General features: G+C 38.8%; 1 protein-coding gene and 1 non-coding gene across 7 annotated transcripts in view; both read left to right on the top strand.

Annotated features, from left to right (window-relative positions):
* Positions 1 to 16,132, top strand: part of LOC105605752 (zinc finger protein 665-like) — a 33,148-nt gene extending 17,016 nt beyond the window's left edge. For 5 of the 6 annotated variants that reach the window (XM_027978685.2, XM_042231151.1, XM_027978680.2 and 2 more), the window contains 2 exons: positions 5,203 to 5,329; positions 12,998 to 16,132. In XM_027978685.2, coding sequence (XP_027834486.1) covers positions 5,203 to 5,329; positions 12,998 to 15,498 — 2,628 coding nt within the window. In that variant the 3' untranslated portion in view covers positions 15,499 to 16,132. Of the gene's footprint in view, positions 1 to 5,202; positions 5,330 to 12,041; positions 12,286 to 12,997 lie in introns of those variants that run through there. The other variant, XM_060399021.1, reaches the window with a different exon arrangement.
* TRNAC-ACA (transfer RNA cysteine (anticodon ACA)) lies at positions 9,495 to 9,567 on the top strand. Its single transcript has one exon. It is a non-coding gene; the product is annotated as a tRNA-Cys (tRNA).
* Positions 16,133 to 17,622: the final 1,490 nt, after the last annotated feature.

Raw genomic sequence — 17,622 nt, 5'->3', positions numbered from 1 at the left:
GGGAAATCATCAAACTATTACAATCATGCTTGCTGCATAGAATTAGCAGGATTGGTGGTAATTCTTCTGTAAATGTTTGGTAGAATTTGATCCTGTATTTTTCTTAGAGGTTTCTGACTACTTTTTAAATCTCTCTAGCTATAATGGGCTTACCTAGTGACTCAAATCATAGAGAATATGCCTGCAGTGAGGGACACCCAGATTCTGTCCCTGGGTCGGAAGATTCCCTGGGGAAAGCAATGGCTGTCTAGTCCAGTCTTCTTGTCTGGAGAAATTCCATGGACAGAGGAGCCTTGTGGGCTACAGTCCATGAGGTCACAAAGATTCAGACACAACTAAGTGGCTAACACTTTCACTTTCAACACTTCTCAATTTTTTAATTTCTTAATAAGTAAAATAGTTTGCATGTTTCTGAGAATTTGCCAGTATCTCCTATATTCTGTCATTTATAGGCATTATTGGTCATCAGTCAGTCAGTTCAGTTCAGTCTCTAAGTAGTGTCTGACTCTTTGCGACCCCATGAATCACAGCACACCAAGCCTCCCTGTCCATCACCAACTCCTGGAGTTCAGTCAAACTCATGTCCATCAAGTCGGTGATGCCATCCAGCCATCTCATCCTCTGTTGTCCCCTTCTCCTCCTGACCTCAGTCCCTCCCAGCATCAGGGTCTTTTCCAGTGAGTCAACTCTTCACATGAGGTGGCCAAAGTATTGGAGTTTCAGCTTTAGCATCAGTCCTTCCAATGAACACCCAGGACTGATCTCCTTTAGGATGGACTGGTTGAATCTCCTTGCAGTCCAAGGGACTCTCAAGAGTCTTCTCCAACACCACAGTTCAAAAGCATCAATTCTTTGGCGCTCAGCTTTCTTCACAGTCCAACTCTCACATCCATACATGACCACTGAAAAAACCATAGCCTTGACTAGACGGACCTTTGTTGGCAAAGTAATATCTCTGCTTTTTAATATGCTATCTAGGTTGGTCATAACTTTCTTCTAAGCAGTAAGCATCTTTTGATTTCATGGCTGCAGTCACCATCTGCAGTGATTTTGGAGCCCCCCAAAATAAAGTCTGACACTGTTTCCACTATTTCCCCATCCATTTCCAATGCAGTGTTGGGATCGGTGCCATGATCTTCGTTTTCTGAATGCTGAGCTTTAAGCCAACTTTTTCACTCTCCTTTTTCACTTTCGTCCTCTTCACTTTCTGCCATAAGGTTGGTGTCATCTGCATATCTGAGGTTTTTGGTATTTCTCCCGGCAGTCTTGATTCCAGCTTGTGCTTCTTCCAGCCCAGCATTTCTCATGATGTACTCTGCATAGAAGTGAAATAAGCAGGGTGACAATATACAGCCTTGACGTACACCTTTTCCTATTTGGAACCAGTCTGTTGTTCCATGTCCAGTTCTAACTGTTGCTTCCTGACCTCCATATAGGTTTCTCAAGAGGCAGGTCAGGTGGTCTGGTATTCCCATCTCTTTCAGAATTTTCCGCAGTTTCTTGTGATCCACACAGTCAAAGACTTTGGCATAGTCAATAAAGCAGAAATACATGTTTTTCTGGAACTCTCTTGCTTTTTCCATGATCCAGCAGATGTTGGCAATTCGATCTCTGGTTCCTCTGCCTTTTCTAAAACCAGCTTGGATATCTGGAAGTTCATGGTACATGTATTGCTGAAGGCCGGCTTGGATAATTTTGAGCATTACTTTACTAGCGTGTGAGATGAGTGCAGTTGTGCGGTAGTTTGAGCATTCTTTGGCATTGCCTTTCTTTGGGATTGAAGTGAAAACTGACCTTTTCCAGTCCTGAGGCCACTGCTGAGTTTTCCAAATTTGCTGGCATATTGAGTGCAGCACTTTCACAGTATCATCTTTCAGGATTTGAAATCGCTCAACTGGAATTCCATTACCTCCATTAGCTTTGTTCGTAGTGATGCTTTCTAAGGCCCATTTCACATTCCAGGATGTCTGGCTCTAGATGAGTGATCACACCATCGTGATTATCTTGGTCGTGAAGATCTTTTTATTGATCATAGTACTTCCTAGAAACTTCCTTTAACCTCTGTTGTAACCAGTCCTGTTTCATATCTGGTTTTAGTTATTTGAATCTTTTTTTCTCTTTTCCTTAGTCTAGGTTGGGGTTTTCCTATACAGTTTTTTCATAACATCAACTCTTGGTTTGTTGATTTTTATATTTTTCAGCTTTCTATTTTATCTCTGGTTTAATCTTTCTTAGTTACCTGTTTCCTTCTGCTAAACTTGAGTTTAGCTTTCCGTGTTCTGCGTCCTAGAGGTCTAAAAATAGATTTCAGATTAAGATGTTTTCTCTTTTTTGCTGTAAACATTTAACAGTTCAGAGTTTTCTTTTAGTACAGTCTTCTCTGTGTGTTATAAATTTTGTAATGTTGTCTTTTCGTTTTCATCCATGTATTTAAAAATTTCCATGTAATTTTTTTCTTAGACCCATTTGTGGTGTAAGAGTGAGTTGTTTAATGTCCACATTTGGGGAATTTTCTTTTTTTCTTCTGTTTATTTCATTGTTGTTAGGGGACATACTTTTATGGTATCAGTCTCTTAAAATGGTTAATTTTGGCCTAACATGTGGTCTCTCATAGAGCATGTTTTATGTGTCCTTGAGATGCATGTGTTTTATGCTTTTGGGCCGTGTGATCTGTGCATGCCTGTTCAACTTGGGCGTTGAAATCTTGTACTACTCCTGTGCAGCTATTTCTGTCTTCCTTTCCTTTAATGTTTGCTTCATTTTTCTGAGATCTCTAATGTTAGATGTATATATATATTTACTTGTTACAGCTTTTTGGTAAATTGACCGTTATTTATCATTATACAATATTTATCTCATTGCACTTTTTTTTCTTCAGTTTACTTTGTCTGATATAACAGTCTCCCCTGCTCTCTTTAGGATGGACTGTCTTTTTCCATCCTTTCACTTTTCACCTTTCCATGTCCGTAGGTTTGTGAGTACTACCAGTTTCAACTCTCTGACAAACTCTGTGTCTCTTGCCCTGTAGTTTTCCTCCTCTTACTTCTTCTGGTGGCCCCTGCCCATGCGCATCATATGGTGGCGAAAGACAGGCACCCTGGACAGCTCCTTGCATGCCACTGTAATTTCAGAAGGAATGTATTGAATGTTTCCTTCCCATCATGATGTTTCTTGAGATAGTCTTGCTTAATACCTTTATTTTTTCCATATTCTTTTTTTTTGCCATGATTTTTAATTCTCCAAGAAGTTTTTGTACTTTACTATTGTGATAATTTTTTTGTCATAATCTAGGACTCTTCTAATTTCAAATCACTGTTTTATTAATGGGAAAAAAAGCAAAGAAAGTCTTTGCCTTCTGTTGATGCCTTGCTATGTAAATTTAAATGGATATAATTGTATTTGTACTTTTGTATATGGTAATTTTATTATGAATTGAGTTCAAGTATTCTTTTTTTAATGTTTTTAAAAGTTTTCTTTTGGTAGCCTAGTATAGAATCCTGTTGACAAACTCAGCTGAGTACAAAGGATACATTTTTATCATCTGAAAGATGCTGAAATACATGTGAATAAAAGGATGACATAAAATTGTCCCAAAAAAAAAATCAAGAGACGAATCCTCTCATGTCAGTTAATTTTTTATAGATAAGCATGCATGCATGTGCAAGTCTGTGGTTTAGATAGAAGACATCATGATTTAAAAACTACATATCACCTTTTTTTTTCAGTTGAAAGTATGTTATCAGTATAATCTGTGGCCTTGGAATTTTCTAAACAATCATGTTAGTGTTTTACGTAGCAAATTACTAACACTTGTGTTTCTGTATCCACGTGTATAATGACCTTTCATGCCATTCCACATTGTTCACCTTGGACTTTTTTTTTTTTTTTCATATTAATACAATATTTATTTGTTTTCCTTCTGTCAACCCCTGAGCCCACCACTTTCCCCAGGCTGCCTGAGGAGTTACAGGAAAGAGAACATACTGGGTAGACACAGGAGAAAGAGCTATGGGAGGTGGAAACAGCTCCTTCACATCGTGAAGATGAGCTAGACCATCATCAGGCAAAATAGCCCCATAGCCTTTGAGAGGGCCAAGCCCAGTGGGCCAGCCACCCCTTCTGTGGCAGGTCGAGCTCCAGGGAACTTGGCTGCTGTGTCAGAGTCCTTTGAAATGGCACTGGTTTGGAAGCTGTGGCTAGGAATAAGTGAGATGGTCCGGGGACCTGGGGCTGCCAAGCTGCTGTGGCTCTCATGGGTCAGTGTCTTCAGTCCTTCACCACCACTGTGGACAGTGATCACTCAACAGGAGGGAGGAGGTTGTCCCGATCAGGGAGGGAGTGGAGACGAATTTGGCACAGGCGTCCATTTTCAGGGGATGAAGGCCTGAGGCCCTAGAGCTGCTCCCCCTGCAGAGAAGACAGAGCGGCAGGGAAGAGGCTCACCTTGGACTTCTTTCAAGTTTTCTTTAGGAGCTCTCTGTCAAAGGACTTTCAATGTTCTCTGTATTACTTAACTGTTAGATGCTTAAGCTTCAGTTGCTGAGCCCAAGCCTCTGAGTTCAGGTGCTTCGTGTAACATTTCTTACCTTCTTGATCTGAGTCGAGTTTCTCAGAGTGTCTGTGACACAGTTTTTCTTCTGTAGGGTGGGAACAGAGCGTTCTTTAATGAGCTATTATATTGATGACAGGTTCTTGCCTGTAAAGTACTTATTTAATGTTTAGAGTAATACTACAGTAATTTAGAGCAACAGGAAGCCTTCAGACACTTTTGGTCTTTGCTGCTGTTATCAACGTCATAACTGAAACTTTTGACCTTTCCGTTAAAAGTGCCTTGGACTTTGTCATCTCTGAAGACACCACTCATGCTGTACCTCATCGAGATAATGAGTTGCACTCACTGGGTAGAACATAATATCTGACACTTCTGTATAGCCAAAACAGTGTTGAGCTTTATTCAAATATATTTCATGGATTTTGAACAGTGATGAAAAATCCATATTAATTGGAGGATCTCATAACGCCATATGAAAAAACATAAGAAATTAAAATTAAGAGATGCATAATTTCTCCAGATACCCCTGCATGGATCTGTTAGAACACATACTACAACCAAGTCAATCCGTACCCCTTACCACCCTTTCTCTTTTGCATGAAAATGAGAACTTTTCATGGCCCTTTTGGTGACATGTGGTTTCATTTCAGGAACGACTGACCTCTGAGGATGTGGCCATCAAATTCACTCAGGAGGAGTGGGAATTCCTGGATCCTGCTCAGAGGGCCTTGTACAGGGACGTGATGCTGGAGACCTACAGGAACCTGCTGTCTGTGGGTGAGGATGACTTCCTTCCAGAGCTACCCTTGGGTATCTGCATTTTCCCTGTGTGCCCCTTGGGAGGCCCTGATGTCTTTCATGTGAGAGTTCTGGTGACTGGGGCATGACACAGCTTCACAAGGTTAAACTGACCCTCTTCAGATGCTGTGTCTGTTTCATGTCACATCTGAGGTTGTCCTAGAGCTTAATTATGTACAAAGCTCACTGGCAAATGTTAAAAAAAAAAAACACCAAAAAACCTGATTTCCTATTTTCTGCCTTTTGACTTTTGGCTCAGTGTTTAAAAAAATCCGCAGCTCTTTAGATTTGTTTCTTCTGATAACCCTGAATATCTACTTCTTATTGTTTGTTTTTGCTTGCTTTTTTTTTTGGCTCTACCATTCTGCAGGTGGGATCTTAGTTCCCTGACTAAGAATCAAACCTGCACCCCCTGCATTGGAAGTGCAGAGTCTTAACCACTGGATCACCAGGGGAGTCCCAGAATTTCTGTTTCTGATCTGAATATTATCTTCACATTGGAGCATGAGAAAAAGCTCTGGACAGTGGGGAGTGATGTAAAAGTAGTGAAAAATAGAATGTATAAAGAACGAGTATCCCAAAGGGCTGTTTTTTTCTGTTTAGGAGTGGGACAGCTGGTGGATTGGATCCTCTGTGGTTGTTACTTAGGAAAATGTAAGGAGAGTGGGTAGAGAGATTGTCTTTTTGATCCTAGATCCTATGAGGGGAGCATATGTGAATCTCACGGACTCTTACCTTGCCGTCTGTAGGTCGAGCGCATGGTCTCATCTCAAGATCCTCTAATGTCTGACCTTCATGTTGTATTATTTTTACTCTTGTGCTGTTCTACCCAGTCTGGGAATGTCAGCTGTTCCCGATGTTCCATTCTCCTTACTTTGTATCATTTTACCTCTTAAATTTATTTGAAATATATTCCTGAGGGTCTGAAAGTTTATCTGGTTTTTCCTTGCTGTGATAATCCACCTATGTTTAATTGGCAGCCTCTGCTGAGTCTCTGTGGAGTGGATTTACTAGCAGACACTAGTCCTAATGTTATTTTCTTGCTCTGCACAAACTCACCACTTGAAGCTATCCAGTAGAATGGTCAGTATGTTCTAAGATTATGAGAGAGAAAGTATCACAAGAGCCTGTTACATCTTTCCACATTTTTTCTGGATTTGGAGACTTTGTCAAGGGCACCATGACAGTGTTGTTCCTGTATATCAAGGACCATATATTTTAGCCTCTGTAAATGGTATGGGAATTTATCCCAGGACAACTTTGTCCAAGTTCACATTCTCATATCTATGGGGCTATTGGCTGCACTGTTGTTCTGTGCATTGTAAGTATTTTTTTTTCATTTTATCATTGAGTTCAAATTTCTGTGTTACTCTTAGTGTTTCTGTTTTGTATTTGCAATGCGTTGGATGGTTGATTGGGGAATGGTACCTATGGTGGAACTGGTGATCTCAGTCCCTCTTAAAATTCTTTATATATTCTTTGTACTCACTATCAGATGTATGATTTCCACATATTTTCTCTTTTACTGTTAATTGTCTTTTCAAACTCACTGCACTTTAATGCAGTTCAGTTCAGTTCCTCAGTCGTGTCCGACTTTTTGCAACCCCATGAATCGCAGCACGCCAGGCTTCCCTGTCCATCACCAACCCCTAGAGTTTACTCAAACTCGTCCATTGAGTCAATGATGCCATCCGGCCATTTCAGCTCTGTCGTCCCCTTCTCTTCCTGCCCCCAATCCCTCCCATCATCAGAGTCTTTTCCGATGAATCAACTCTTCGCCTGAGGTGGCCAAAGTATTGGAGTTTCAGCTTCAGCATCAGTCCTTCCAAAGAAATCCGAGGGATGATCTCCTTCAGAACGGACTGGCTGGATCTCCTTGCAGTCCAAGGGACTCTCAAGAGTCTTCCCCAACACCACAGGTCAAAACCATCAATTCTTTGGCACTCAGCTTTCTTCACAGTCCAACTCTCACATCCATACTTGACCACTGGAAAAACCATAGCCTTGACTAGAAGGAACCTTTTTTGGCAAAGTAATGTTAATGTCTCTGCTTTTCAATATGCTATCTAGGTTGGTCATGACTTTCCTTCCAAGGAGTAAGCATCTTTTGATTTCATGGCTATAGTTTATAATTTTGATATAGTTCAAATTATTAATATCTGGTTTTATTTTGTGGCCTGTGCTTTTGTTGTTACATCTGGTAAATCATTTGTGGGTCCAATTTCCAGAAAGATTTCCTACATGTTTACATCTAGGAGTTTTATACATTTGGGACTGAGGTTTAGGTCTTTAAACCATTTTGAGTTCATTTTTGTCTATAGAGTTAGATAATATTTCAAGTAAATTCTTTTGTTGGTGGGTATTCAGTTTTGTCAACATGTCTTGTTTCATAGACTGCTTCCAACATTTAGTCATTTTTAAACCCTTGTGAAACATTGTTTGAACATCTCCAGAAGAGGTGTTTTTGTTTTTGTTTTAACCTTTCTTTTTAGGTATGCTGCTGCTAAGTCGCGTCAGTCGTGTCCGACTGTGCGACCCCACAGACGGCAGCCCACCAGGCTCCTCTGTCCCTGGGATTCTCCAGGCAAGAACTCTGGAGTGGGTTGCCATTTCCTTCTCCACTTTTTAGGTATAGTTAATTTACAATGTTGTGTTTCAGGTATACAGCAGTTTACAAGATACTTAATATAGTTCCCTGAGCTATATTGTAGGTTTCTTGTTTATCTATTTTATATATATATTAGTTTGTGTATATTCAGACTCCTCATTTATCTCTCCCTTTCCTGCCCCAGCCACCATCCTGCAGTATCCCCTTTGGTAACCATAAGGTTGTTTTTTATGCTGGGGAGTTTATTTTGTGAATAAGTGCATTTGTATCATTTGTTTCAGTTCAACATGTAATATCCTATGATATTTGTCTTTCTCTGTCTGATTTCATTTAGAATAATCGCTAAGTCTGTCTGTATTGCTGCAAAAGGCATTACTCCATTGTGTTTTATGCTGTGGAAGTGGCAACCCACTCCAGTGTTCTTTCTTGGAGAATTTCATGGACAGAGCAGTCTGGCAGGCTGCAGGCCATGGAGTCTTAAAGAGTTGGACACGGCTGAGCTACTTTCACTTCACAATATTCCCTTGTATGTATGTACCACATATTCTGTATCCCTTTGTCTGTCAGTGAACATTTAGGTTGCTGCCATGTTTTGCCTCATGTAAATAGTGCTACTAAAACATTGGGGTGCATGTATCATTTTGAATTAGTTTTCATCCTTTCTGGATATATGCCCAGGATTGGAATTGCTGCTTCATGTGATAGCTCTAGTTTTAGTTCTTTATGGAACCTCCATGCTATTCTCCCAAGTGGCAGTACCAATTTATGTTCCTTCCAACAGTGTAGGAGGGTTCTCGTTTCTCCACACCCTCTCAAGCATTCATTGTTTGTAGGCTTTTTGATGGTGGTCATTCTGACCAGTGTGAGGTGATACATTTTTGTGGTTTTGATTTGTATTTCTCTCCTAGGTAGAGACATCAAACATCTTTTCAGGTGACTATTGGTCATCTGTTTGTCTCCTTTGGAGAAATATCTGTTTTGATCTTCTGCCCAGTTTTTGATTGGGTTGTTTGTTTTATATTAAGCTGTATGAACTGTTTGTATATTTTGGAGATAAAGCCCTTATAGGTAGCATCATTTGTATATATAGTCTCCTAGTCCAAAAGTTGTGTTTTTGTTCTTTGTTTGGTTTCCTTTGTTTTGCAAAAAGGTTTTAAATTTAATTAGGTCTCATTTGTTTGATTTTGCTTTTATTACCATGACTCTAAGATCCAAAAAATTTTGCTGACATTTATGTCAGTGTTTTGCATTTTTTTCCACTATGAATTTTATCGTATCTGGTCTTGCATTTAGATGTTTAACACATTTTGAGTTTGTTTTTGTATGTGGTGTTAGAGAATGTTGTAATTTCATTCTTTTTCATGTAATTATCCATTTATTCCCAGCGTCACTTATTAAAGAGACTTCTTCATTCTATCTTCTTTCCTCCTTTTTTTTTTAATAGAATAATTGACTATAAGTAAATTGATTTGTTTCTGGGTTTTCTGTCCTGTTCTACTGATCTGTGTTTCTGTTTTGTGCCATCATCACACGACTTCCCTGGTGGCTCAGACGGTAAAGCGTCTGCCTACAATGCAGGAGACCCAGGTTCAATCCCTGGGTCAGGAAGATCTCTGGAGAAGGAAATGGCAACCCACTTCAGTATTCTTGCCTGGAAAATCCCATGGACAGAGGAACCTGGTAGGCTACAGTTCATGGGGTCCCAGAGTCGGACACGACTGATCGACTTCACTTTCACTTTGATGGCTGTAAGTTTGTAGTATGGTCTGAACTCAGGGAACATGATTCCTCCAGCTCTGTTCTTCCTTCTCGAGATCGATTTAGATATCAGAGTCTTTTGTATTTTGGTACAAATTAAGTTTTCCTTTGTTTTATGAAATATGTCATTGTTGATTTGATAAGGGTTGCATTGAATATGCAGATTGCCTTGGATAGTATGGTCATTTTGACCGTGTTACTTCTTTCAATCCAAGAACATAGTATATGTTTCCATCTGTTCGTGTCATCTTTGCTATCAGTCATCAGCATCTTATAGTTTCATGAATACAGTTCTTATGACTTTATAGGTAGGTTTATTCCTTAGAATTTTATTCTTTTCTCTGAGATGGTGAATGGGATTGTTTTATTAATTTTACTTTCTGATGTATCATTATCAGTGTATAGACATGCAGCAGTTTTCTATATATTTTGTATCCAGCAAGTTTACTCTGTTCGTTGATGAGGTCTAGTAGTCATCTGGTGGCATCTTCAGGATTTTCTGTGTGTAGCCTCATAGTGACAGTTTTACTTCTTTCTTGTGTTTTTTCACTTGAATTCCTTTTATTTCTTTTTCTTTTCTGATTGTTGTGGCTAGGACTTCCAAAAATATGTTCAGTCAAAGTGGCAATAGTGAACATTCGTGTCTTATTCATGTTGTTAAGGGGAATGCTTTCAGTTTTTCCTTGTTGAGTATGATGTTAGCTATGTGTTTGACATATACAGTCTTAATTATGTTGAGGCAGGGTCCATCTGTGCTGACTTTCTGAAGGGCTTTTATCATAAATGGCACTTGAATTTTGTGAGAAACTTCTGCATCTATTGATGATCATATGGTTTTTAGTCATCTGTTACTGTGGTGTATCATAGTGATTAACTTCTGGATATTGAGAAATCTTGCATCCCTGCAATAAATCCCACTTGATCATGGTATGATCCTTTTATGTATTAGTAAGTGTTTGAATCTGCTCTTTTGGGCTCAGGGGAGGTCTAGGAGAATAAAGCCTTTTTCTACAAAAAGGTGTTGGATGCCTCAGAAAGGCTTTTGTAACTGGGAACGTCCTCCAGAGTCAGTTTCAATCCCTCCTTTGATACCCTTCGATCTTGAGATGAGCATGTGTGGAAGAAGAAATGAAATAAGTGTCCAATAGAGAGGTTAATCATACTTGGCAGAGGAACCCAGGTTTAGATAGCCTTTTCCTGGATTTTCCTTCTGATTTCTGCTAATAAGATTCTTACACAATATCCTGGAATATTGTATATGCTTTTCTTGAATATAAGCATTCCATTGTAACTTACAAAATTCACAGTTGGATACATTACATTGTAAATAGTATAACAGGTATTATCCTGCTTTCTCCATATATCACAGTCACTTTTAAAATCTCTTGTTTCTGTCCCATACCCATAGTATAATGCCCATGAACTTGCTGAACCAGTTCTTTTCTTTTAAGGTCAGTATGTTAGTTTGCACTCTCAGTTATTTTCACAAAGACATGGCAGTCACAGGCTGATATCTGACATAAACCTGTGTACCCTGTGCTCCACACAGGCCCTTTCTTAGTCCTGACCAGTCCTCACATACTACCTTGATATGGACGGAAACATCGTTCTTACCTACCACATCCCTCCACCTTTTACATACTCTCACTGTAAAGATAATCTCTGGTCATTTATTGAACAAGTTTCTCAGGACATGACCTAAATCACTCTGTGCGTCCATGATGACTCACAACCCATATCTAGATGGGATGGTTGAATAATAGTTAAACAGACTACTTCTGTCTTGTGTCTGCCTTGATATTTTCTTTCCAAGTTCCTTGTATTTTTTTTTTAATGTTTTCTAATCTATTCATTCAGTGGGTGGTCATGTTGACAAATAAGTTTTCTCAGTCTGTAGGTTCAGATTCATATCCTGTTTCTATTACCACTTTGTGCACCAATTGGGTGTGTCTTCTGCTCTGATTAGAGAAAAACATGTTAATTTACCTCAAGCCTTTCAAAGCAAATTAGTGCTGTTGGTTGGCTTACAGTAGTGCATGTTTTATAGTAAATAATCAAAATTTACTTTTGTTTAAAAAATGTAATATCTGTACTGTCATGTTCTTTATGATATGACATTATCTACATTATATCTTTTAAACATTTTATTAATTTCATAATTGTAGTATAATTGCTTTACAGAATTTTGTTGTCTGTCAAACCTCAACTACATTATATCTTGTATGCTTTTCACTTGCAACATTTTTCAGCAATATTGTGTCTGACCCTAGTCAATAAATACCCAAAGCACTCACTTTTTATTATATTTTGGTGCCATTAAACCAGGTAATTAAGAATAGTGCATGGCTAGAGAGAAGCCTTCCTTGGTGGCTCAGTGGTAAAGAATTCACCTGCTAATGCAGAAGATGCAGGTTTGATCCCTGAGTCAAGAAGATCCCATGGAGAAGGAAATGGCAACCCACTCCATTATTCTTGCCTGGGAAATCCCATGGACACAGGAGTCCGGTGGGCTACAGTCCACAGGGTCGCAAAGAGTCAGGCACAACTGAGCGACTGAACAACAACATAGGTAGGGATTGCTTTGATTATTGGCTGTTAGAAAACTAGTGACTATTTTATGTCTTAATTTATGTGTCATTTACAGATGATGGTCTTTTAGCATGTATTTCGCAATACAGTTGACACATACTACTTGTTAACATTGTAAAATGCCTTTTCTTTTTGGGTACATAGTTCTATAGCAGATTTAGAAAACTATGTTGTTTCCAAAAAATTGTTTTAGTCATATTCTTCATTTTCTCATTTGTTTTCAATTGTAAACAACAGTTATGTATAGTTAATCGGGTGAGCTTGCTTTTGGATTATTTACTATTACAATATATAATATATTGTTTAGAATTTATTTATGTACAGTAAGTATGCAGAATACAATGATAGCGTAATATTTTTCTTTTCAATTTGAGACAACTGTTGATCGATATGTTCCTAAGGGTCCTGGTAGAAAAATACTCTGTTTTTGAGAGTTGCCATAAGATTGTCCAATGTGAGTGTATTTGGCATATGGTTTTTAAAACTAGGCTACCTTAATGTTGAATTTATGTTACCATGCTTTCTTAAGTTAAGAATTCTATTCCTTTAATATTTCTAAAAACTTAAGGTCATCATTGTGGTGTTTCATAACTTGGTGTAAGTATTACTTTTGGTGTAATATATACTCAACATGAAAGATTTATTTTTGAATTATTGTGAGCAGGATACCTGTGGTTCTTTTTATCTTGTAGATATCTCTCCTACATATGTGATCAAGCATTTGCAACCCAAAGCGAACAGTGATAAACAAGAAACATTCCAAACATTGATGCCGGGAAGGCCTGAAAGCTGTGAAATCAAACATTTTCATCTTTGGGAAAGTCAGGAAAATATGTGTGACTTTGAGTGTCAGCGGGGAGATGACAAAAGAAATTACAAAGGGACACCTGTAAGCTTTAATGGAAATGTGCCTGATGGAAGAGATTTGCATGATGGAAAGAATGCAGGAATCAAGCCCTTTGGAAACAGGCTTGGATTTAAGTCTCAAGATAAACTGCAGATATTTCAAACTGGCGGGATAATTTCTGAACATAATGAAGTTGAGAGGTCTGTCAACAACAGTTTCTCATTTTCACCAGTTCAAAGAATTCCTCCTTGTGTCCAAACCAGTGTTTCTAATATATATGGGAATGATTTTATGAATCCTTCAGTAGTATCGCAAGACCTCAAAGCACACAGGGAAAAACCTTACAAATGTGATGAGTGTGGCAAGGCCTTTCATGTAAAGTCAATCCTTTTAAGTCATCAGAAAATTCATACTGGAGAGAAACCTTACAAATGTGATGAGTGTGGCAAGGCCTTTCGTGTAAAGTCAATCCTTTTAAGTCATCAGACAGTTCATACTGGACAGAAACCTTACAAATGTGATGAGTGTGGCAAGGCCTTTACCGACAGCTCAAACCTCAGGAGACATCAGAAAATTCATACAGGACAGAAATTATTTAAATGTGATATATGTGACAAAGTCTTCAGCCAAAATGCAAACCTTGCTGGTCATCAGAGGGTTCATACTGGAGAGAAACCTTACAGATGTGATGAGTGTGGCAAGCACTTTAGGCAACCTTCACAGTTCAGATGTCATAAGAGATTACATACTGGAGAGAAACCTTACAAATGTGATGAGTGTGGCAAGGCCTTTACTCACAGGTCAAACCTCAGGAGACATAAGAAAATTCATATAGGAAAGAAATTATTTAAATGTGATATATGTGACAAAGTCTTCAGCCGAAATGCACACCTTGCTGGTCATCAGAGGGTTCATACTGGAGAGAAACCTTACAAATGTGATGAGTGTGGCAAGGCCTTTCGTGTAAAGTCAACCCTTTTAATTCATCAGACAGTTCATACTGGAGAGAAACCTTACAAATGTGATGAGTGTGGCAAGGCCTTTACTCACAGCTCAAACCTCAGGAGACATAAGAAAATTCATATAGGAAAAAAATTATTTAAATGTGATATATGTGACAAAGTCTTCAGCCGAAATGCAAACCTTGCTGTTCATCAGAGGGTTCATACTGGAGAGAAACCTTACAAATGTAATGAGTGTGGCAAGCACTATAGTCACTCTTCACAGTTAATAAGTCATAAGAGACTTCATACTGGAGAGAAACCTTACAGATGTGATGAGTGTGGCAAGGCCTTTCGTGTTAAAACCTTCCTTTTAAGTCATCAGACAGTTCATACTGGTGAGAAACCTTACAAATGTGATGAGTGTGGCATGGCCTTTCGTCAAAAGTCAACGCTTTTAAGGCATCAGACAGTTCATACTGGAGAGAAACCTTACAAATGTGATGAGTGTGGCAAGACCTTTCGTGTTAAAGCCTTCCTTTTAAGTCATCAGACAGTTCATACTGGTGAGAAACCTTACAAATGTGATAAGTGTGGCAAGACCTTTCGTGTAAAGTCAATCCTTTTAAGTCATCAGACAGTTCATACTGGACAGAAACCTTACAAATGTGATGAGTGTGGCAAGCACTTTAGTCAGCCTTCACAGTTCATAAGTCATAAGAGATTTCATACTGGAGAGAAACCTTACAAATGTGATGAGTGTGGCAAGGCCTTTTGTGTAAAGTCAATCCTTGTAAGGCATAAAACAATTCATACTGGAGAGAAACCTTACAAATGTTATGAGTGTGGCAAGGCATTTCATGTAAAGTCAGTCCTTTTAAGTCATCAGACAGTTCATACTGGTGACAAACCTTATAAATGTGATGAATGTGGCAAGGCCTTTACTGAGAGCTCACACCTCAGGAGACATCAGAAAATTCATACAGGAAATAAATTATTTAAATGTGATATATGTGACAAAGTCTTCAGCCGAAATGCACACCTTGCTGGTCATCAGAGGGTTCATACTGGACAGAAACCTTACAAATGTAATGAGTGTGGCAAGCACTTTAGTCAACCTTCACATTTCATAAGTCATATGAGATTTCATACTGGAGAGAAACCTTACAAATGTGATGAGTGTGGAAGAGTCTCTGGTCAAAAACCACATCTTCAACTTCATTGGAGAATTCATACTGGAGAGAGACCTTTCAGATGTGATGAGTGTGGCAAGTCCTTCAGTCAAAATTCACACCTTACAAGTCATTGCACAATACATATAGAGAAAGCTTTCAAATGTTTCAAGTGTGGAAAATCCTTTACTCAGGTCTCAGCACTCACTAAACATCAGAAAATCCATACATGAGAGAAACGTATGTGAATGGTATGAATATGGTAAAAGTCTTCAAAATTCAAAGTTTACAAAATTCACAGCCTACTGTTGGTGAGAGAGTTCATCCTACTGAGAAACCATACAAATATCATGAGTGTGGCAACATCTTAGGCTTCATGAGAAAATTCATACTGGATAGAACTGAGATATATATGTATTTATTAGGTCTTTAGAACATGAATTCATTCTAGAAAGATTCCTCACCAATTTAAGTGTGTGGGGGGAGGGAAACAAACCCTATCCTCACAGCTCACATTTCACCAGTAGTATCAGAGTATTTATCCTGGAGAAAACACACAGCAATGTAATGTGTGTGGCAAGGATCTTACCCAAAAGTCACAAGACTGGGACATAGTGGAGCCATACTTCCCAGACTGAGCGGTTGTGGCAAATCCTTTACCTTTTTCACTATATGTATTCTCTGATGACTTTAGTTCAGGTACTCAGCCTCAGCAGTAAGTCCATATTTGGAGAGAAGCTATAGAGATCTTTTCATGTAAAAGAAACCCGAATTATAACTCAACAAAGGTGATTCTTTGGGACAGTAGTCCACCATCTTTTTGGTCTCCTGGCTTTCTGAATAAAGTCACTATTCCTTGCCTGACAAGTAGTCTCTCAGTTTATTGGGCTGTTGTGTGTGAGCTCTTAAGAGCTTGGCTTTGGTGATACATTGATCAAACACATTTGCTACATGCATTTCATGATGGTCTCTGGGAAGGAATCAGTGAGATGAAGGGGCCAACTTCATTAGATACGATTCATTCACATCTGTGTTTCCTGGAAAAACACACAGCCTGAATTACGAAATTCAATAGTGTGTGTGAATTAGCAACAGGGAGGGCGGAAAATAACGTAAAACTAGGACATGACTCATGGTCAGTAGGATCAGGAAGCCCTTCCGTACATAGTCCAGCCTATTATAAAACATAATGTTCTACCAGCTGACCTTGAACAGAATAGGCAAGATGTTAAAAGGACTGGGCTTTTCGTAGGAGGAGAGGGACAGTTACCAGGGACTGATGGTGTGCTAGGAATGATGCATAGGAAAAGAGTCATGTTCTCCATTGGATAGAAATAACTGTTGTATGTGTGATTAAAGAAGAGTTACTCTTATTTGTGGAAATTGAAGACAGAGCTGTCATGGTCTTTGTAGACCAGGACCTGGGGACTGGAGTCGATGAGAAGGATGCAGGGGACCCAAGTCTAGAGTCAAACAGGGTTGCTTTATTTGCAGAAACGCATGTTTAGTATATCTTCAAACAAGGCAGCTTTAGGCAGTAAAAAAAAAAAAATTGAGCAAAAACAAAGCCAAGCAAATAGCAATCTTGAAAGGGCCAGAAAGCATTCCATATCCTGAGAAAGAGGGGCATAACTGAATAGATTACCTTTAAGTAAAAAGTCACGGAATGGAGTCACTGAAAGAAATCCAAGCAGGTGCCCTTTCTCATGACCTCAATCCTGAGAATTGCCTGCAGCTCTGCTCATTCCGGTTTTCCAAGAACTGGTAAGGAATAGAGAGTCCTTGAGAAATGGCACACAAAAGAAGAAACTAGCATATTGGATCCCTTAAAGTTGAACGTCCCCTGACAGTTCCCCCTTTTTATTTTTTCATAATTGGAGATGACTGTAGATACTTTTGTGAAAAAGGCCCTGACCAATTGAGTTTGTTTAGTTTGGACAATTTTAGTTGAAAGGCATCAGTATATTACAAATACAATCACCAGGATAATTATCAGCATTATAGTTCCAGATCCAATACTATGTGTTATGCCTTGAAACCATCTTTGAGGGTTTAGCCCAGATAATTGATCAGCTAGCTGTTCAGCTAAGGTTTCCAAATTGTTGGAAGAGGGTAGACTCTTAGAAAAGGTTTCAAGGATTTCCTTTTGCAACAATTGTACATTTAAGGAAGCATTATTATGCATATCTTGCAAACGAAATTTGATTTGTTCCCAATTGTAAGCACTATGGTTGAGCTGAAGAAAAGTGATACAAAATTGAGTAGAATTCCAATCACAATTTAATAATACTTGTTTTTGTAAATCTATTAATTGATCTCCAACCCATTGGATGGCTGTTTTTAATTCCTGAGTTTTA

Source organism: Ovis aries, chromosome 14 (assembly GCF_016772045.2).
Source record: "Ovis aries strain OAR_USU_Benz2616 breed Rambouillet chromosome 14, ARS-UI_Ramb_v3.0, whole genome shotgun sequence".
NCBI classification, from domain to species: Eukaryota; Metazoa; Chordata; class Mammalia; order Artiodactyla; family Bovidae; genus Ovis; species Ovis aries.
This window is presented reverse-complemented; position numbering and strand designations above follow the sequence as displayed.